The sequence below is a fragment of the Leishmania braziliensis genome, assembly GCF_000002845.2.
Source record: "Leishmania braziliensis MHOM/BR/75/M2904 contig, possible fusion of chromosomes 20 and 34".
NCBI classification, from domain to species: Eukaryota; Euglenozoa; class Kinetoplastea; order Trypanosomatida; family Trypanosomatidae; genus Leishmania; species Leishmania braziliensis.
In genome coordinates, this window is record NC_017948.1 from 148923 (window position 1) to 170502 (window position 21580).

Here is a 21580-nt window from a genome sequence, read left to right on the forward strand (position 1 = left end):
CGCACTGTGCCTAAGCTGTAGTCTGCTGGGTGGCTCTTCATACTTTGGTATACGCGCATCCCTCGCTGTTTGTCCGTGTCGCGGAACTGACGTTCCAACCCCGCACGCCATGTGCTTGCGCAATGGACCGCGCTTACAGGGGCAGCGGAAAATGCTGACGAAAGGGATAAAAGGAAGGCGTATTCCGCTGAGGTGTGTTCGGTGTTGCTGCGTGATATTATTTTGGTTCGTGCCGTTGTACCGCCTTCGCATTATCTGCGGTATATCGCGTATGCGTGGTGGGCGTTTTATCTATTTATTCTAGCGACCTGAGCGTGTGCATACATCAAAGCAAACAAAGGCTACCGGAGGAAGTTGCCAAACGGGTGGCAGGCAGTCCCCATCGCTGTGACGCGGTGACTACAGAAGCACGAGGTTGTCTTTCCCGGCTGCTGTTGACCCTTCTTTGCACCCCGATCGTTCCTCATATTTCTTTGGCCGCAATGTGTGTGTGTGTGTGTGCGTTGGTGGGTTGGTGTAGGTGTATCCTTGTTCAACTCCCACCGTCACTGCTGCTGCCTCTACACTCTACTTTGACGGGACTTCTAGACCGCACATGTCGTTCTTCCCTCTATAGTCTTTGCCATCATGTGACGTTCCGTCCCAGTACTTCTCTTCTCGCCATCTCTTTGAAGCTGCAACCCTGTCCTTTGCATTAACCTTGGAGTACATCCACCCACGCACATACGCAGCTGCTCATCAGCACCTACTGAGGCCCCCTTCGCTCAAAGAAGAGTAAGTGACTAGTGGCACGGACCACAGGGCGGCCGTAGACACCGGCACTCGACATGCTCACCACCTTTCTTCATGTGGTGCTCATTGTTGCTGGACTCATTGGCCTCCTCGGAATCAAGCAGCGGCGCATTCGACACATACCGACCCGTCGCACCCACATCACGCGGCGCAATGCTGAGGGTACGCTGTGGCTGCAGCGGTTTGTGAATGCAGTCTTGGACATGCTCCACAGCGCTCTGGCTGAGCAGCAGGCAAGCGAGTCAGCGGAGGCAGCCGCGGCACGAGGCGGCGCGAGCGACTGCTCCCCTCTTACAGGGCAGGTGCCTGGCGCACCGGTAGAGAATGATACTTCAGCGAAATTCGCTGCGTCAGCGGGAAGCGACGGCACTGTGCGTCAAGACGACGCTGACAGCGTGAGCAGTGCCGAGGTGCTATCGGAGCTGCCGTTCCTCAACGCCCTAAAGGTGCAGCTAGAGGAGCAGATTAGCGCGCTGCTCGAAGACAAGGGTATTGCCTCCTTCGCCGACTTCCGCGTCAAGGACTGGGGCGGCAAACCTCCGGTCATTAAGGCAGTGTACCTCTCCCACGGAGGTGGTGGAAGCGGAGGCAGTGGCAGTAGTGCTACGAGTACCACAGGAGCCTCGGCGTCGTCCTTTGCCTCGCCTGCAACACCTTTGCCTCGCGGTCTTGGGAGCATGACCTCCATGGACAACATAGTTGCTGGTGGCGTTGCATCTGTGGCACAGCAGCGCGCCGCTGCAGGGTTGCCGCTGGGCAACACGAGTGGATTAGGACAGCAGGCACACAAGCAGCTGCAGAAACAGCACTCACAGATGCCGTCGCCCGTGTCGGGCGGCTCGTTCGCATACTCAAGTCCAGAGCAGCAGAACGACGTCAGCGAGGACGCCTTGAACGCAGCTGGCTGCTCAGCAATGAGTCCGTCAATGCTGCCTAGCCTCCGGTACCGAAGCTCCGGCGAAGAAGCAGGTGTTACCGCAGTTGCAGGGACAGCTGCGCGTGAGCGCAGCTTGCCAGGTGTCATGGCACACTCTGCTCCTCTTGGCCGTAGCGGTGATGCGCACGGAGGAGCTGACACGAACTTGCCAGCAGCAGGGCCATCCTCGGTGGTTACCGCAGCAGGAGTGACTACGGCGCGTACTTCCAGGGCGAGGGACACCACGGGCACAACGCGGTCCCTCTCCGTCCTGGACGCCGAGGTCGAGGTGGAGTACAGCGGCAACTTTAGTGTCTCCCTCAACACCGACCTCCCCATCGCGCGCGGGCGGTATCTGCAGGTGTATGTGTCACTCAGCGATGTGCGCATGCTCGCCGCGCACGTGCGGCTGCGCCTCTCCCTAGAGTACGAGCCAGCCACGGTAGAGTCCCCCCAGCCACAACCTTATCTGAGCGGCAGACTGTGGCTTCTTTCGGACCCGATGTTCGACGCCGCCTTTCATTCCACCCTCACGCAGTATCACATTCGCGACTTCTTCATGGTACCAATGCTGGTGAAGTTCTTTCTACTCCGGTTTGTGCGAACGAAGTTGCGACCTTCCTCACAGACGGTCACCTCCTCCTTCTCTCTTGGTAGTCATCGCCGTCGCGCTGGCGCCGGTGTCAATGATAGTGGCGCCGCCGCTGGTGGTGCTGCCTCGGGAACAGGTGGTAAAAAGAACGGCAGCGGCTCTACAGGCATGCTGGATGACCTCAAGGACGATGCGCAAGGTGGCGCGTCCGAGGAGTCAGGGCTTTCATTCCGAGTTCAGCTCCCTGCTGACGTGGTGGATGGTGGGGAGCAGTGTTGGTCGTCAATGGCGCGTGACTCCATGAGTGAGCAGCCCGTCCCCTTCACCAGCGCCTACTACGCCCGTTGAGTGAGAGCGGTGCTGTGGGTCTGGCACCAACACGCGCAGAGAGAGGGAGAGATCACGGAGGCAATACTGCAAGGACAGCCCCGGCCCCCTCCCCCCGAAACCTCTGTGCGTGTGCTTTGGCTGTTTTTGTATGGCGCCCGGATCCTGCAAAGAAAAAAGAGAAAAGAATGTGAGGAATGGGCCGATCGACTGCGCAGATGGACGGAGGGGAAGCGGGCGGAAGGCGAGTGTGGTGCCCACCGCATGCCACTGCCTTTTCGTGCTTTTTTGCTGGTTTGTTTCGCCCCCTTTCTGCGCTGTCGCTTGTAGGTGACTCAGCTACACCACCACCATCCCTCTCCTTCTCTTCGCCCACTCTCATCTCTCCCTCGTTCTCTTCTTGTCCTCTGTGTATGCGCACACACACACGCACTCTCTCTCTCTCTCTTTGCTCACTACTACACACTCACACACCTCACACAGACACGTGCTTGGGAAGACATCGCCATTTGATTCCTTGTGGTGAAGGAAACCCAGCAAATGACGCTTCCTCCTCTCCTTTGGTTGGTGTGCCTCTCCTGTACTTTGACCCCCCCCCCGCCATCCTCTCGCTCGCTCTCATCACGACACAGGTCGGCTTGTGTAGAACGTCAGGCAGAGAAGCACTGCTGTGTCCTCTCCGCCTTCGACTCACGGCAGAAAGCCGCGCAGACGTGAAAGCGCGCGTGCGCTGGATCCAAGCCATGCGGGATGCCGCAGGCCACGCTAGCCCCACATGCAAGGGGGGAGACGGGTGACTTTATCAGTATTGAAGTCTGATTTGAAGGAATGTCGATCTGTGAGTGTGTGTGTGTGTTCACCTGCACTGTTGCAGCACTGTGTGAACCATTCGAGTGAACCTAGAGGTGCAGACAGCAAAGAGAAAGTTTATTGCGGAGAGCATCGCCAAGTACAGGGCGGCCCAGCCGGCGCCAAATGATAAGGGAGTTGTCGCTGACCTCATGGTGCGCATGCTCAACCTTTGCTCGCGGTGTGTCAACAAGGCGCCGTTGGTGCTTTTCGGCTCGCTCGCCATGGGATTCTGCACGACTGGAGCCGATACTGATCTGTCTCTTACATTCCGTAACTCTTCTCCATGGCTGAAAGGGATAGAGTGAGTAGAAGAGAAAAGCCGCAAGCGGTTCACACGCGTGGGGCGCGAGGCTGGTCAGATGGGAATGGAAAACGCCCGCCTCATCAACGCCTGTATCCCTGTTGTGCAGTTCCAGAGCCCAACCAGCGGAATTTGCGGTGACCTCACAATCGGTAACCTTGGTGGTGTGGAAAACTCCAAGATACTCGCCGAGATCAACCGCGTGCTTCCTGACTTTTACGGTGTCTGCGTGTACCTCGTCAAGGTGTGGACGAAAAAGTGCGACGTGGTGGCGCCGGACAAGTCCATGCTCAGCAGCTTCACCATGACCACGATGACGTCGACGGTGCTACAAGAACTGGACCTGCTGCCCATCCTTCTGCCAACCAGCACATACAGCGAGCTCACTTTGCCCAATGCTCAAAGGACCCTCGACACCTTCCAGCAACCACACGTGTATGAGGGAATTGAGCAGGACGATGAGCTCCCCGGTGAGGTTGTGTACTTCTGACTTTTTATGCTTTGCGGAGTACTACTCCAAGTTCGACTTTAACAACAGCACCGTGAACCTCATGTATCCGCGCCGCCATCGCTCTCTCTACGCCAAGATTGTGAAGGAGCACATTGAACCTCTCGGCGTGCGGAGGCAGAAGGGGTGGGATACCTATCTGCTCGGCGATCACGGCGACAGCGCGTCGTCCACCCCCCCCCTAGTCCCTTCCCCCAGAAGTCCTTAGAGGAGTCCATGCGCCACGAGGTTGTCCAGCGGCAGGCAGGCATGGCCTTTGCTGTGGAGGATTTCGTTAACTACGTTAACTGAGGTCGGCGTGTGCCGGCTACACGCAGGCTGAAGATACACATGGAGTTCAAGCGCCTGTATGAGCACCTGCACGACGAGGCGCACGTCTCCTTCCGTGACGTGTTTCACGAGACGCAGGGGATTCCGCTCACCCACAAGTCGGATCGACCAGACTCGCGCGTGGAGGTCTTTGGGACGAGACGATAGCCGATGAATGGGCGTGTGTGTGTGTGTGTGTGTGTGTGTGTGTGTGTGTTCACCAATGACTGGTACTCACAGATGACCAAAGAAAAAATGGGAAAGGAAATCGCCTTAATGTTGAACACTGGACGCCAGTGATCGCTGTTGCGGATTTTCTCGTGTGCATCGGCGGTGTTGAGGCGAACAATGCAAGTAAGAAGTGGTCGCCTTGTTCGCGTCGAGTGGAAGTCACCGGGGGAGAAGCGTGTAGTGCACATGGCACTGAATGAATCCAGGCCTTGACTTTCTGGCGAGGTGGAGCCACTCATCACATGCGCTCAAAGTGAACCGAGAAGGAATCGTCGATGGGGTGTGAAAAGCCTGTGCGGCGCTTTAGCGTGTCACTCATAGTAAGCCATTCCATTTCTACGCGCCCCTCATGCGCAGCATTCTGGCAGTATGCTCGCTCGATCTTCCCTGACTGCGCTCTCGGTTGTGTTCATTGTGGTCTGCGTCTGAAAGTGATGCTGCTCTCGGGTCTCCAGGTCCGCTGGTGCTGTTACGCCCTGGATATCGTCATTTGTTTTTGATTTTGAAGCTTCCTGCTCGTAGGTACTCATTAAGCCTCCTCTCACCTGCTTTGATTGCTCTCCTCTCTCACCCGCTCCTCCGCCCTTGCCCAAGCCTCGACATTCACAGTGAAGCGGCGGACAGGGACGTTGTCAAGACAGCTTTGTTGCCTTCCTTCGTTTATATGACGGGTTTTGTGCAAAGGAAAGGTGAGGCTCACCCCCCCCCACCACCACCCCCAGAGTCTCCTTTTCCCTCCTCCTCCTCCAACGCTTCGCTGGAGGGGATGGCCGATGAGTTGGCACCTATTCTAGCCTCTCCCTCTGTGGGCCTCCTTCTGGCACAGGCACTGACGCATGCACAGATGTCGTCGTGCGTTCGCATCAACCGCAATCACCTCTGCCGCGTTCCCCCGCTTTTACTCTCCTATTGAAACAGCCTGATTTCTCTTTCTTCTCCTCCCCTCCCTCCCCCGCATTACCTCTTTGCTTCTGGGGGGTGGGTGGCTACATCCAGGGTGCAACGCCCCACTGTGTCCCGCCAATGACGGAGCTCATGTCCCACGGCAGCAGCGGAGCCGCAGCTCCTGAGTCATCTCTTGTTCTTCCGTTACCCTCCTCCGTCGCCCATGCGGCCCCAGCTGGCCCCATAGCTGGCGCACGTCGTCGACCAAGCGATGGTGCAGTCGCGGCTGGCGATGGCCTCGCTGATGGGGCACCAGTGTCAGGTAGCGGTGGCGCCACACGCCAGTCGGTGACTCCGCCTGAACCGGCTGCGTCGACCGACACGCAACCCTTTCTTCGGCAGCGCCGCCTGCCTTCCATCCTTCTGGACACCTGGGAGTTCCGCAAGCTGGCCGCGGAGGGGTCAGTGCTCGCGAACGCCATGGTCTCGTACGACGTCGACGGCGACGGACTTGAGGAGGTGATTCTGGGCACGACGGAGGGCCTGCTCTGTGTTGTGAAGCCGGACTGCCGGGAGCCGCTCTTCCTACGTGTCCTCGCGGCGACCATCTCTGTGGTGCTTTACGCACCCATCCAGAGCCGCCTCGTCCTCATTACCCTTGAAGGCCACTGCGAGGTCATAGACCACTTTCTGAAGCTAACTCAGCAGCCGCAACAGCGGGCAGGCAGTGAGCCCGCCAGCATGAGCACGGCCTCGCCAGCCGATGGTGGGGACGGGGGCGCTGCAAGCGCGGGGGGACAGCCGTATCAGCAAGCCGACAGCGCCAACTCACTACCGCTGACTTCAGCGTCTCTCAACGGCGGTAATCGGTCCGCTGGTGGTGCTCGCGGCAGCGGTGCTACCGCCTCTTCGCACTCCACAGGCAGGCCCCCGAGTGCTGAAGCCGCCATGCCCACTAAAGTCTTTCACATACCGTCCAACTGCCTCTGCGCCGACCTTTCGCCGGAAAGAGGCGCCGACCTTGTCTTCCTCGGCTCTTACGATCGACGGTTTTACGTGTACTCCATCATCAATGGATCGTGTCTGCTTTCCCTGTTCCTGCACGACCCCATTACCTCAGTGAAGGCGTTCACTATTCCGACGTCCACGGCAGACGCTCACTTGGCCACGACCTCGTCGCACATCCCCGTCTACAACAAACGAGCCTCTACTCAGGCTAGCAGATGCGGGAGAAGTAGTGGGTCACGAAGAACACGCGCTAGCAGCAGCGACGGCAGTGGTGCCCTTGGGCTGCCGGACGACTCCCCACAAGAAGTGGAAACAATGCCTGACAGGCTGACAAAGGCGTCTGCGTCATCTAGCATTCCGCTGGTGTTCGCCTCGACCCCGACGCATCTCATCCTCCTCCCTGGCGGACTGAGCGATATCCAGCGATGGCGCAAGCTGCAGCCCAAGTCAGCGCACTTCCCCTTGGCGGTGCAGCTCCATAGCGACTATCCAGCACCGACAGTGCACCCCTCACAGCAGTCGCAGCCGCCGCAAACACAGCACGAACACACTGGCCGGCATTCCTCACTCGACAGCGGCGGAGCAACAAATGTGAGAGCAACGTTGTGGACACCGGCGGCTGTGCGTCACCGCAGTGACGATGACCATCCGCTTGAAGGCGAGAGCACCGTGCCGCACCCCATGGCAGGCACGCCGCTGACTAGCTCTCCTGCTCTGCGCCCACCTCTGTCGATGCCTGCAGACGCCGGCCTCGGAGGCGGTCTGGAAGGTGCTACTTCCGGAGGGCAGGCCTCGAGTCACCCAAGGCGACGTGGTGGCGCCACGACAGAGCACTGGCGCGACAGCGCTGGTGTGCTGACGGGGGGTGCGCAGCACAACTCCGGTGCTTCAGTGTCAGTCGCAACGGTGCCGGCACCAGTAGCGGCTGGGGTGGCCGCTGGGGTGTCACTCAGCAGAAGTCAGCTGCGCCGCCAGGCCAGCAGGCGTGCCATCCAAGCGGCGGAGATGGGTCTGCCAGTTCTTGTGAAGCCTCTGTGGGCACTGCGCATTGGAAGCCATGCACTCGATGTCCCACTGCTTCAGACGATGCTGAGCTCCGACGGCGGCATGGGCGGCGGCTTTGTATCAGCCGTGGCTACAGCAGGAGGACTGCAGCCTTCTTCGGTTACTGGCGCCATCGTGCAGGAGGCATCTGTGGTAACCGCTGCCGGCACCACATCCTCGCGTCAGTCTTACAGAGGTAGACCATCCTCCATCACGCCCGTACACAGCTCTTTGGGTGGCACAATGGTGGGCCAGCTGGCCATGAGCTCATCGGTCTTCTCTGTCAGCCCACCGTCGTCCGTGCTAGCGCTACATGAGGGCGCCGCCGTCAGCAGCAGCATCTGCAACAGCGTTGTCCTGCGAAGTGGAACTCTCGCGCCGTCTTCGCTGACAGACTCCGTTGCCGCATCACCTGAACTTTGGCATCCCCACGGCAGTGGCCTGAGTCCAGAGGGTGGGGAGGGCACAGTGGATTCCTACGCCACCCCAACAGTATCGGCGATGGGCGTGGAGGCAGAGCAGATCATTCGACGATCAAATTTGCACATACAATTCAATCCACCTCCCCCGCGACTGTGGCAGGGCACCCCGAACAACAGCAGTGACGACGACAGCCAGGTAGCGGGTGTCCGACGAAGCAGCAGCGGCGACGACGATGACGATGCAGTACTGCTGGGCGACGAGGAAGCTTTCAGCTTTGTAGAAGGCGCCGCCCTGGTTATGAACACAGACGACATAGCGGACGGGGAGCAGAAGGAAGACGACATTGGCAACGCGGACTACGGAACGGCAACCGATGAGGACTTCGGGTTCGACCAGCCAGGTGCCAGTACCTCAAGCGTCTATAGGAGCGGCAGTGATGCCAGTGGCCGCAGCTCAAACGGCGAAGTCGATGAAGTCATTGCAAATGGTGGGCACCACAAGCTGACTAGCAGCTTGACGTGTCACACGCGACACCATCACGGCACCGATGCTGTCGAACCTCCTCTGCTGGCGCGCAATCTTCTTCACAAGCGCGCAGAGAGCGCCCCGACGATGCTGCTGCGCGGAACTAGGATCGCTAGCGAAGCTCGCAACGGCTGTGGAGGCGGACTGCTGAAAACCGCTACCACAACGGCGGCAGCCGCGCACTTGTCCCTGTTGGACGTGGCAGAGCTGGATTGCAAACGTTGTGCGCATCGACTCCATCGATCGGCGGCCGAGAGAAGTCGAGGTGAGAGGGGAGGTCGCGGATCATCACGTAACCGCCACCCCCAGGCGTCGGCTTCCCGAGAGCACTACGCGCAACAGCACCACTCGGCCTACATCACATCGCCTCCCCTGGGCGCTGCCGCATCACCTCCGCACAGCGCGGAGGTGCGACTGCCCACCTCTGTCGATGTGTCGGTGGGGGCGTCACAGGTGGCAGTGGCGGTCAGCTGCGAGGATGGCCTCGCACTGGAGCTGCGCTTTTCAATTGTGCGCCTCTCATCCCTCTCACGAAGCGAGCGGCGACTTCCCCGCGGGACAGTTCGGCTATACGACACGCGGAAGCCGCGGCGCAAGGGTGGATCGAAGGTGACGTATAATATATTTTTGCCGACGTCAACGGCAAGAAAAGCGGGGACAGCGGCGGCACTGGCACCACTGACTCATCGCTCGGGCTCGTCTCTCGCATCCTCGCATCAACGGCAATACAGTCGAAGCTGTCGTCATGGATGCAGAGGTGCAGGCGGGGCCCCGCCAACAACTACGCTAATGAACACCCCTGCAGGCGACAGTGTCGCTAGTGCTATGGGCGCACTGTTGGCGACTGATGACACAGGGTGCTCTGCATCCGCCTCAACGAGCTATCCTCTAGGGAACACAACTGACGATCCGGCTATGGTTGACGCCGACGGTGGGGCCAGCAGAAACAGCTGTGGTGCGTTGGTGCCATACTATGGGGAGGATGCCATTGTGCTGCGTGCGCAGTGTCTCTGGGCGGCGCGCCTCAGCGATAGCCCGCTCGTGCAACGTGCTCGCGTGCTCTGCGTTCGTGATCGGCACCCCGACGAAACATTTTGCTCGGTGTTTGTGGCTGCGAATGGTACCTGTTTTGTAGCCAACGGCGGCACCCTGTCCATTGTGGAGTGCTGCGTCAATGAGGACTGCAGCTCCTTCACGCTGATAACTGCGCCATTCTCCGCGACGCCAACGTTGCCGACGAGGGCAAATGTGGTGACAATCCGGGAAGCAGCGGCGAACACGCCAGCTTTGGCCCAAGATGGGACGGTGAACGGCGCGTCAGCGGCCGCGATGAGCCTCAATCTTCTCCGCGGTATGGTGAGGCACACGGTGTCCTGCGTGTGTGTCAGCGTTGATGAGCTGTCCGTGTACTCGTTCGGAGAAGCAAACCAGTTGTGGCGACACCCGGACTGCTCTAGCAGCACATCCGTCCCCCCTGGCACCAACGAGCCAATCTCGCCTCTCTCACGGTGCTTGCCAAACAATAGCTGCGCACATGTGACGGGCACCGTCAATGCTCCTACTGGTCAAACGGCCCAGGGGATGGCTGTCACTGCGGCGTGCGCTCTGCCTTCCACGGATTTTGAGGAAGAAGTGCTGCTGCGTCAGCTCGCCATGCGACTCCGTCAGCATGAGCAGCACGCGAGGCCCCCCTCCCACCATAACAGGGGCAGGGGTGCTGGTGCGGCCTCTGAAGGCGAGCATGCCGTCGAGATGGATGAGGAAGTGGTCATACGCATGAAGGAAATGCTGCTCTACGACTACTCGGAGCAAGAGTGGGAGAAGTTGCAATGGCTTGAGCATGCCTCGACGTGAATGTGTCGGTGCGGGGAGGCCCTTGAACGGGTTGGCTGGGAGCGGTTTTTCATCTTTTGCCTGAGCGGCGAGTTTGACGTCATGTGCATGTATGGCCCGATTGATCGAGTAAAAGAAGACAAACAGCAGCGAAAAGGGGAAAGACAACCACACCGCGCGGTCGCCACTATGGCTGTACTGACTCGCTCCTCCCCCCCCCTCCCTCCCTCCCTCCCTCCCTCCCTCCCTCCTTCCCCTCTCCGTGTACGGGGGGGGGGGGGTAGTTGTGGAATGACTGGAAGAGTGGGAAGAGGAAAATGGGCGTTCTTTTTCTAGGGAGAAACGATGTTTTTTTTTTCTGCCACGAAGGGCAGGACGACTGCTGGATGACGGAAGGCGCAGTGCACCAGTGAATTACAAGCGAAAAATGGAGCCCAGCAAGAAAGGGAGAAGAGGAGAGGCCGCACGTGTGTTCTCCCTCTATGCCCTCTTCATCACACAACCCCTCCTCTCTCTCCCTCTCCTCCCTAGAAGGCAACTTTTGTTTGCTTCAGAGGAAATACAAGCGAACAAGTGCATCAGTAGGCCGCATTCGAACTCCACCAACCTCTCCCACGCACGCCGTCACAGATAGGGAAGAACGACAACAACAAGAGCACGACAGTGCACGCGTGTGCCATGCATAGACCTGGCAGCCGCGTGCAACGCACTTACTGGCCCGCCCTAGCTCGCGCGCACAGTGACCTCTTTAGTGTGTGTCTTTCAGATAAGGAGCTAAGTGAGCGGAGGAAGAGGTGAAAGCCAAACGTGCCTTAGGTATTGCACCAAGGTTCGCTGGACTCACCGCCACCTTTTTGTGGGTTACTGCTTCTGCCGCCGCCGCTGCGGTTATTATGACTTGTGGTGGTGGTGGTGACTCTTGTACAAGTTTTGCTTCACCGCTGGGTGTCCTGTGTTTCTCCCTTAGTTTTCTTCCTATCCGCTTGTCATTACATCAGTTCCCTCAATTCACGCACCCCACCACTATCACCGTCCCCTCCACCGCCTATCACTGCTCTGCTGCTCGTCGTTTTTTTCTCCTACCCTCTGCACATCCTGCTGCAGTGGCCGGGCTTCGTGTGTGGGTGTGGGTGGGGGTAGGGGTGTTCTATTTTCGCTTTGAAGTGCGTGAATCATCTCCGCCCTCTCCTTTTCGCCGCTTCCCACGGACACTTTACCCCCCCCCCACCACCACCACCACCTACCTCCCTCGCCCTCAACCGCCCCCTCTCCCTAATGCACAGATCAGCCTACCCTTTTTTTTTTTTTTTTTGGATTTAACACCCCCTACCTCCCTCGCCCTCAACCGCCCTCTCTCCCTGAATTGGCACAGAGACTGAAGCGCCATCACACGCGCACAGTTTAGGCGAACGTATCCAACCCCGTCTGCGCAAGTGTGCTTCAGCACAGACTGCTGGACTGGTCGACCGGACTGCCGAGAAGATAAAAAAAAGGGCAAACTATAAACCCACTTGCCGTGATGCAAATACCGCGACAGACACTGGCACCGCTGAACGTAAATGGGGCGCCACTCTCGTACGACACATATTCGGCCGCACTGCAGAGCACCGGCGGTGGTGGTCGTGCTGAGGGAAGCCCACGCGCGTCAAAGCACCTTCAGGTTTCCAGGAACGGTCATCACCCTTACAAGCACGACACGCTGCAACCCTCGTCGTCGTCATCGCCTAGTACGGCTGCTGTGCATGCGCGGACTGTCGGAGAGCAGCAGGGAGACCATTCAGGGAAGGCGCATCTCTCTCTCTCAGTCGGCGTGTCCCTGCACACTGACGCCGTTCTGGCCTCCTCCGACGAGCACGTGGGGGTCAACTCTAGAACACCTCACGTCCCAGCGCCACATGACAACATAGCATCCTCTGCTTTGGCAACATGTGCAGCGCCTTCGCCTCATTCAACGCGGCGTATTGAAATCGCTGATGTTAACCCTCAGCCTAGTGTGATGGGAGCAACTCACGTATCAGAAGTGGCGGCACACTCACCACCCTCTAACAAGCCGAATGCACCGTCGCGTCGCTCATCAATAGCACGACTGCGGGAGCAAGTCAAGGCGCAGCAGAAGGGAAAAGAAGCTGCACAGCCCGCCAACGCCACAGCCCTGACCTTGGTATGTGACTCTAATGCCGCTGCTACGGCGCTGCAAGGCGCGGCAGTACAAAGAGGGGAGAGTATAGAGCAGCAACTGCTCTACTCGTATCGACCAGCATTACCGAGCACTTGCCTGACTTCCTCACCCTCCCCGACGTCAGCGGAGGTGACAACGCTCAATCGAAGAGGAGTTACCGCAGAAGCGCTCGCCATGCCGGCGACGCTCTCGGTTGGCACCGCGAAAGTGCTGCCAAACGGCCTGCGGTCTCCCAGCGCCATCACAGACGTCGGCGCAGCGCCGCTCGACTACTCAGAGCTGGACAATGAAGCGACTGGGCTGGTGAACAATGTCAGCCCTTCATTACACCACCACGAGCAGCAGCAGCAGCGCTCAGCTTCGTTGTCCAAGCGGCGAACTGCCGACGTTGCCAGAGGTCAGGTCGGATGTGCGTCGCAGGCTAATGCCCCGTTTCAAGCGCTGCAGTTTCTGTCGTTGGCTCCGACCAACACGATCGCATCACCGCCACTCTCAAGCCGCAGCGGAGAGCCACACCACCTGCACAGCCCACACCAACGTCACAACCTCCGAGCTGGTGGAGAAGAGGGTGGCAACGCAAGCTTCTTACCGGACAGTGGAAAGGACAGAGAGTTCTACGACGCTGCCCCCTTACGAACCCGATCAGCGCACACTGCGAAGGCAGTCGCCGACAGTAACCCGATCATCTCTTCGTCAGTCGTCAGTGACTGCAACCTGCCGTCGCTGGTTGTGTGTCCCTTTGCCTCCATGGCCTGCTGCGCCGAAGGTACTCACAGGAGTGTCGAGCTACATAAGGGCTCCACGCTGCATCAACACCTCATGGCCGTTACAAACTACCTGCAGTGGATGCGAGGGCGTCAGCAGGAACTCGAGCAGCTGGTGTGCGGACTGCAGCTGCAGGTGCACACGCAGGCACTGACACTTCGTAAGGCGAGAGAAGAGCTGGTGAGGGTTCAGCAGCGCCCAGCCGCCAACCCCAGCGTGCTGATCAGCTCACAGAGGTCGATGCTGAATAGCTGTCTTGACTTCGTGTCGACAGCAGCCAGTGGAAGCAAAGCGCAATACCCGCACGATGCTTGCAAGGCGCTCCCACGCGACGTTAGCATTCGTGAGCCGCTTGTCATGGACTACGAGGACGGTGACGGCGTTGGGAGGGACGCCAGGGAGGACTACGCTGGTAGCGACTCGCGGGCTCGATGCGCACGACCATCGCACGGTACCCAAACACAACGTGGTGGAAGCGACAGGAATGGCATCAGGCTTTACGCGCGCCAGCTGCGCATGCGTGCCTCAGCAGGGCAGCAGCAGCCGGATATGGCCAACGCTCAATCGAGTACAAGCATATCGCCGATTCCCGTGCGGTGCGAGCAGCGGTTGGTGGCAAGCGCGGGGACAGCGACCGCAAACCAAACGAAGACCGCAGCAGGCGTGCAGAGGCGTGGCGGGAAGATGCAACCTGCAATCTTAGGACAGCCGAAACAGCGCGAGGAACGGCAAGGCATCACAAACTGTGACGCGCACGCCCTGAGTGGTACTCCGCAACGGTGTAGGCTGCACCGAAACAGTCTCGAGGATGTCTCCGGCGTTTCAGGTGATGGACAAGTCCAAGGCAATGCCGATGGTGCCAAGGGGGAGCGCTTTAGGACAACATCATCTGTGCCGCGACTCTCCGGCGCAGACACCGCTACCGAACGTGGTGGTTCACTGGTACGACACGGCAAGTCTCTTGCCTCGTCCTACATGCACTACTACAGCTACCCACGGCAGCAGCCCGGCGCGGCGGGCAGTGCTGAGGTGAGCGGGATGAGCAACGTGCCGCCTTATCAACCCCCGAACGAGTCCATGAGCCCAATTAGCAGCGCCTCCCTCGACCTCAACGACCACGAGGACGACACTGACGCTGGCCACATGCGGCAGCAGCTCTTCGACCTGACGGCGACGGAGATCTCAGTGCCCCCTAGGGCTGACGAGATCTACTTCACCTGCCGCGTAGACCAGCCCGGCGCGGATGCGGAGGGGAAGGCAGATCTACAAACGTCCCCTGCCGCGTCGCCTCGCTCGGCGCCGTCGCTGGTGAGCGTGACGTACCGGCCTTCTGAGCTCGCCCGGACGGACGGCGGCAATGCTTCGGAAGCCGTGAGTTTCACAGGTCGTGTCGCATCGACAAGAGGAGGTGCAAGCCCGTTGGATGCAAGGAATCCGCAGGTGCACGCCGGTAACACATCAGTGCCTCTTTTGGCCGGGGGCGTGCGGCTTGCAGCTTCCCTTCAACGGCCAACGCTGGTCCGCAAGTCAGACATTGCGCCACTGACCCCAGCAGTGCGCAACTGCGTGGATGAGCACAAGGTCGTGCTTCCAACTGTAACACCACCTTCCTTGACCGCTCTAGCGGGTGTTTCAGCTCCTTCCGCCACCTCCAACATCCCCAGCAAGTCAGATGTCGGACAGAAGCGGCATATTACCGTGCCGACATTATCTGGTATCAACCTCGACGCACCGCCATCACACCTGGGCGTGAGGACATCACTCGTAGTCGCAGCACCCAGTGGAAGTCTCAGTGTCAATCACAGCGGTGTCCACGCCTCGTACGACGGCATTTCCATGGCTGCCCCTCTGCTGAAGCCGGTGGTGAAGCGAAGCTCAGCCTCGATGCACAACCCAGTGCACATGTACGGCTACCGTAACGACAACAATACGATCGAAGGACGTAGGAGTGGCTTTGTTCGTAGTGCGGATTATCTGCCTGACGTGCCTGGTAAGAGCGGGAGGCATCGAAGCAGATCAAAGACACGTCGTAGCACAGCCATGCGGCTTCCATCGCACGCGACAAGCATTCTTTCTCCTCAAGAAACCGCCGATCAAGGGGTGGTGGTGCCTCGCCTAGGCCTCTCCCCATGGCGAGACTTAGAAGTGTAGGAGAGTCTTGTCAAACCTGCTCACGGAGAGAGCCCGGGGGAAAGCAGCGGAAAACTCGGTGAGAGCTCAAGGGAGAGGCGAGAGTTAAATGAGGACGCAAGCGGAAAAAAAAGGACAAGGACTAACTATCGACGACGCAACTCGAAGGAGACCGCACCACACGTACCCCCTACCACCCCGTTCTCTGGCGTGTGTGTGTGTGTGGGTGGGTGGTGGGGGGAGGGGGGTTACGGAACGCTTCCCACACACACACACACACACGCACGCACAGCTCATCATTGTTGTCTCTTGCTTTGCTCTGTGTAGATCCACTCATAGCGCGCGTGTGTTCATAGATGCACAAAGGCGTGCGCACACATCGTACCTAAAACCCCGCAGTTACATCGAAGTGCGAGCTCGTGTTTCAACGCGGTAGGACGGCACTCTCGGATCGTGCCTAAAGGGCGAACACTTTCGAGGAATGAATGACTCCCTCCCTCCCTTTCCCCCTTCTCTGGGACTTCTCGCTGGGTCCTTCCCATGTGTACGGTAGCCCGAAAAGTCTATAGTGTCACGCTCATGGTTTTGCTCGCATGCGAGTGTAGCATAGTTAATTGATAGTGCGTTTTCTATTTTCTTCACGCAAACACACCGGTCCTTCTTCATTCCCTCCCTCTCTTTCGCTCTCTCCTTCCTCCCTTCCCTTTTTCCCCTTGTGATTGCCTCCTGCGTCGACCTGTGCAGAGGTTACTGAGCTCCAAAGCGCTGATGTGGTATCATCGTCCGTCACAGTACTCCTACTTTCCCTCCCTTTTTCTTGCTCTGTGTTCTCCTTCCACATCAGCACTCTGGCGCACCAGAGCCAGTGCGCTTCTGTCTCTCTGTGCGATAGTGACCATCACATCCTACTCATCGTACACATCCTCGTGTATCTAGCGTCCGCCACCACAACGTTTCCTTTCATCTTCACCTCGCCCTCTGCGTTGCTGCGAAGAACACATCTACCCTGACGCACCCGCATACTCACAGACGCTCATGAAGTCCTAGACGCGCTCTCTCGCCTTCACGCACACCTTCTGTCTCTGCCCACGGTGCCTTAGTTGTTCGTTCTTTGGTCTCTCCTTGTACTTCACTTGCCCTTTCTTTCGTTTGTTTTATTCGTTCATCTCCCGTACACCTAACACCGGAGTGCCTGCCTGGGTATCTGTTAGGTCAATAGAGCGTGTGTAGGGGGAGAGGAGTGAGGCTAACTGCTTGAGCTTTGCTGTGCATGTGCGGTATTGCGTTCCCACGAGTCACACATAACTTTCCCCCAGTCCCCTTCCGCCCTCCCTCTTCTCATTCTCCACAGCGTAGCCTCTATGCGGAGAAACTGGAGAGCTAGACAGGCATTCACCCCACAAGCACGGGTATTCTTCCCGCAGCGATCATTTTCCTTGCCCTTTTTTTTTCGGTTTCTCTTTTCCGCCGGACCTTCTCTTGTTCGGCTGCGTTGGTCGCTGAATGAAGACAATGCGTGACTCGATCGATCACGTTCGCGTCTGCTGTCGCGTACGCCCCCTCACCACGAGCGAGAAGCGCATCCATGATGACGTGTGTGTATCGTTTCCTGACGAATGCCCTGATGCCGTTGACTTTTATATGGCTCCTACCGCCGGCAATGGCGCTGTGAACAGTGGCAGCGCGGCGGGTGGTGCGGCAGCGGCGGGCAGAGGCGAAGGTGTCGGCGACGTCGGTACTCCGCCAGGGAGGCACTCCTTTACCTTCTCGCACGTCTTTCGGCCAAATGCTAAGCAGGCCGACGTCTACGAACACGTTGCTCGTCCCATTGTGGCCGATGTTCTGTCCGGATACAACGGTACCATCTTCATGTATGGGCAGACGGGAAGCGGCAAGACGCACACGATGTTCGGAGACTTGAATGGTGGCGCGTGGACAACCGGCTGCGGCTCAGGCCGGACCTCTGCAGCCGTCGCCTCCAACTCGCACAACAACGAGGAGGACGTAAAAGAGAAGCTGGTGGAGGACGACAGTCATGCCCGCACGCCCCTAAGCGAGGAGGAGCCTGGAGAAGTGGAGTCCTACCCATACGAGCACCAGAAAGCGCAAGAGGAAGAAGACGAGGAGCGACAACACGAACCGCAACAGCAGCAAGCACCTCAGCAAGCCTTTCATGCGGTCGGCATATCACTCAAGACAATGCATCCAGGGATGACTGACTATCCTATCCAAGCTGGTCACCGGGCGAGCTCAGCGCTAGCGACATCAAGGAGCACCGCCACCGCGTCACCGCCGCCAACAGCGACGACATCCTTCTGTCGTACCCGCGCCACCGTCACTCCGCTTGGGGAGCTGCTGCAAGTCAACGCACTTCAAAATACGACCGACAGCAACTCTGCGGAGCACTTCTATGTAGCGGTGAACAAATCGGAAAAGATGTTTGCTGCCGCTACTGCCGTTACTGAGTCGACCTCGTGCGCTCCACCGCCGGCACCAAGATCCGCAGCGTCATCGTCCTCTGCGTTTTCCCGTAGTGAACTGCCTCGATCTACGGCGAAGAGCGCGACAGGCACGCGCTCCGCCTTCACCGGCGACGCCGTCAGCGGCGTTATTCCGCGCGCGGTGCATGACATCTTCGACGCCATCGCCCGCGCAGACCCGTCCAAGGAGTTCGACGTGCAGATGTTTTTCGTAGAGGTGTACATGGAACAGATTCGCGACCTCCTCGTCCCCAACTCATCCACCGCGACGCCATTACCTTCAGCTGGCTTCGCACCAACCCTGCCGATGGGGCCGCGTAAGCTGCAGCTACGCGAGGATGTGAACACGAACTCGTTCTACGTCGATGGATGTCGCAGCCCGCACGTGTCGTCTGCTAGAGATGTGCTGCATCTCGTGAAGCGTGGCCTTAAGCACCGGGCCACCTCAGCCACCGCAATGAACGAGACGAGCAGCCGTAGTCATTGCCTGCTGAACCTGACGGTGAAGAGCGTTGACCGCACGCAAGGGGTGTCAACTGTAGGGAAGCTCTACTTGGTTGACCTCGCTGGTAGCGAGAAGGTCAGCAAAACCAATGCGAAAGGGATGCGCCTGGAGGAGGCAAAGCTGATTAACAAGTCCCTCACCACTCTCGGCATGGTCATCATGTCTCTAACAGATCACAACGCCACGCACACGCCGTATCGGGATAGCGTGCTGACGAAGATCTTAAAGGACTCACTCGGCGGCAACTCGCACACGGCTCTCGTGCTCTGCTGCAGCCCATCTCCGTACAACGCGCCGGAGACGCTTTCGACGCTGCGCTTTGGTGCTCGCGCCAAGGCTATCAAGAACAAGGCTGTGGTGAACCGTGACCTCACCGCGGCGCAGCTGCGACGCATGTTGGAGACGGCCAAAGCGGAGATCGAGCGCCTGCACGTGACGGTTCAGCAGCTGAGCATGACAAATGGAGTCACAAGCAGCTGTCAAGAGACGCCGGACTTCCCTGTCGCCGCGTCACGCAAACTGTCGAGCTCCACCACCGCCACGGCGTCTCCAAAAGCGACTGAGACGGACACGTTCCACATCAGTAAACTGCTCGAGGAGCGTGCCACGGAGCAGGCGCGGTTGCAGAATCTCCGCGCTGAGGTGGCGCAGCTGCAGGATAGCCTCAACGGCGCCCAGGACATCATCAGTGCCCTGCAGGAGGAGCGTGACGGCTACATCGACAAGGCACAGAGCTTCCAGGAGGAGGTCAGCGTCTGGGAAGAGGCACATACGGCGTCCTTGAAGCGCGCGGCTATTCAGAATGCACTGCTGCAGCAGTGTGCGGTGCTCCTTCGCACCCAGGGAAGCGAGATCAAAGACCTCACCCAGCGCATGGAAGCCTACAGTCAGCCCCTTCAACAAGCCCGACAGGCCGTCGACCAGCTCCACGCCTACGTGTTCGGGACGAACACAAGCCGTGAGCGACGACAAACGCTTCTCACCGCGGAGGCGTGCCAATCGGATGCCATCACAGCAGCCTCCCAACTGACACCTGCGGGGAATGTGCCGCTGGTGTTGGCCAAAGAATGCGCGCTGCATGGTCTCATACCCTATCCGCCGGCCTCCGTAGATGCAGTGGATGTGGACGCCTTGGGCAGCGTCACAGAGGATGGTTGGCGGCGCGACACCAACAGCAACCTTCCGGATGGAGAATCACCTAATCCGCGTCGCCATCCAGGTGCGAACGCTGACCCTCTACAGCCCAGCAGCTCGCAGCCTCAGCCTCAACACCGTGTTGCAAGCCAATACCGCGACGGCTTCTCGTCGGGGTCGATAAGTGTGTCGCCTGGGACGGCGGCGGCGCAACAGTGGCTGTCGCGCACCGCCTCGGCAGGGGAGTATGACAATGGTGCTTTACACGTCAGCTCCTGTGGGGGAGGCAGCACGACGCCAGCAGCACCTGCAGAGTGTGTCCGTCGCCTCGAGGAGCGGCTTTCTTCGCTCCAGTCTGACCACACCGCACTGCAGCAGCAGTACAAAGAGCTCCTGGCTGAGCTGCAGTCGAAGCAGCGTATTCTGGACCTCCGCGGCAGCCACCTCATCACTGTGAAAGATGAGCTGAAGCGGGAGTACATGGTAAACAAAGAGCTACGGGAGCGCCTAGAGAAGGACCGAGACAGCCTACGAGGGCCGCTCGAGATGGCGCGGAATGATGCCAACTACTGGCGTCGGCGGTACGAAGAGCTTGCAAGTCGAAAGGCACAACCACGCTTCTCTGAGTGCCAGCGTGACTCTCTCCTCTATGCCTTTTCGTCACTGCCACCACCCCCGCAGCAGCACGAGTCCGGGCGCGGGAGCTTAATGAACACAGATTCCTTGAAGGCCACAGCTATCCACGCGTCTGAGGCTTTGACAAGTGGCGACTGCACGACTGCAGGCAGGAATTGCCCCTCCATCCCAGATGTCCCGTCAGGCGGCCTGTCGTCGAGGGCATCGGGCGAGGATGTGCTGCTGAGCCTCTCCTCGAGCACAACTCCATTGCGATCAACTGTGGCACGGCTCACCACAGAGCGCGAGGGCTGACCGCCCTCTACAGTTGAAGAACGCATCCCTCCCTCTCCCGGCGTGCGCCTGTGCCACTGTGTTGCGAGGACATCGTCTAGCGTTGCTACTTCGTCCCCTGCACCGCAGTCGCTCTGGTCGGGGGAAGTGTTTGCATGCCAGCTGCCGGACAATATCGCGTACGCACCACGTTGGTGCCCAGCTCCTCGTTTTCGACGTCTTGGAGGCCACACTAACCAATGGCATGGCTGGTGGTTTGCGCTTTATGTGGTATTGTTTCAGGAGCGAATGACACCGTTGTCGTCCCCACCCACCCCGCCTGCGTACTGTGTTGTCTCGTGCCTCCGCTTTTCTTGTACGGCAAGGCGACCGGAGAAGTCGAGTCGGGGGGCGAGTGAGTGACGAGGGGGGAGGGAAGGAGGGAGGGAGGGACTTGGTCTTCTGCTACTGACCGACGGTATTCCTTCTCTTTTTCATCTTGTTCAGCGATTTAGATACCCACACACGCCCGAGAGCGGCGGTGATGTCCAGTGGAGGGAGGGGAGGGGCGTTTTGTTGTTGTTGTTTTTCGTTGCCTCCTTCTCTCCCTTTTTTTCCTCCTCCGCCTCTCACCCATTCCACACGTACAGGCTCATCTTCTAAGCACACGCTCACACACACACACACACAGTCCACGCATGCACACAACAACAGCAGGGAGGGCAGCAGATGTAGGCAACACTGCGCAAGAGAGGGGGAAAAGATGCACCGCGTAGAGGTTTTGATACGTGGGTGTGTCGGCTGTGCTTGACTGCACTCATGTCCGCGGTGAATGCGAGCATATCATGTTGATAAGCAGTTTTGGCACGGCCACACTTCCTCCCTCTCCCTTCCCCGCTGCTGAACGTCGCTCTATCTCACACGGCACCCCTCCTTTTTGTTTGACTATCAGC

General features: G+C 58.9%; 4 protein-coding genes and 1 pseudogene across 5 annotated transcripts; all 5 read left to right on the forward strand.

Annotated features, from left to right (window-relative positions):
* Window positions 1-827: 827 nt before the first annotated feature.
* Window positions 828-2648, forward strand: LBRM_20_4830 (conserved hypothetical protein; the record flags this gene model as incomplete). The annotated part of the gene is made up of 1 exon (XM_003722985.1): window positions 828-2648. The coding sequence occupies one exon, from the start codon at window positions 828-830 to the stop codon at window positions 2646-2648; it is 1821 nt and encodes a 606-aa protein (XP_003723033.1).
* Window positions 2649-3838: 1190 nt separating this feature from the next.
* Window positions 3839-4579, forward strand: LBRM_20_4840 (annotated as a pseudogene). Its single transcript is given in 3 exon segments — window positions 3839-4269; window positions 4271-4454; window positions 4454-4579. Coding segments are annotated over 3 exon segments (741 nt in total).
* Window positions 4580-5851: 1272 nt separating this feature from the next.
* LBRM_20_4850 (conserved hypothetical protein) lies at window positions 5852-10567 on the forward strand (the record flags this gene model as incomplete). The annotated part of the gene is made up of 1 exon (XM_003722986.1): window positions 5852-10567. One exon carries the CDS (start codon window positions 5852-5854, stop codon window positions 10565-10567), a length of 4716 nt encoding a protein of 1571 aa, XP_003723034.1.
* Window positions 10568-12065: 1498 nt separating this feature from the next.
* On the forward strand, window positions 12066-15641 carry LBRM_20_4860 (conserved hypothetical protein; the record flags this gene model as incomplete). Its single annotated transcript, XM_003722987.1, has 1 exon — window positions 12066-15641. One exon carries the CDS (start codon window positions 12066-12068, stop codon window positions 15639-15641), a length of 3576 nt encoding a protein of 1191 aa, XP_003723035.1.
* Window positions 15642-17489: 1848 nt separating this feature from the next.
* LBRM_20_4870 (putative kinesin heavy chain) lies at window positions 17490-20669 on the forward strand (the record flags this gene model as incomplete). The annotated part of the gene is made up of 1 exon (XM_003722988.1): window positions 17490-20669. The coding sequence occupies one exon, from the start codon at window positions 17490-17492 to the stop codon at window positions 20667-20669; it is 3180 nt and encodes a 1059-aa protein (XP_003723036.1).
* Between the last annotated feature and the right edge of the window lie 911 nt (window positions 20670-21580).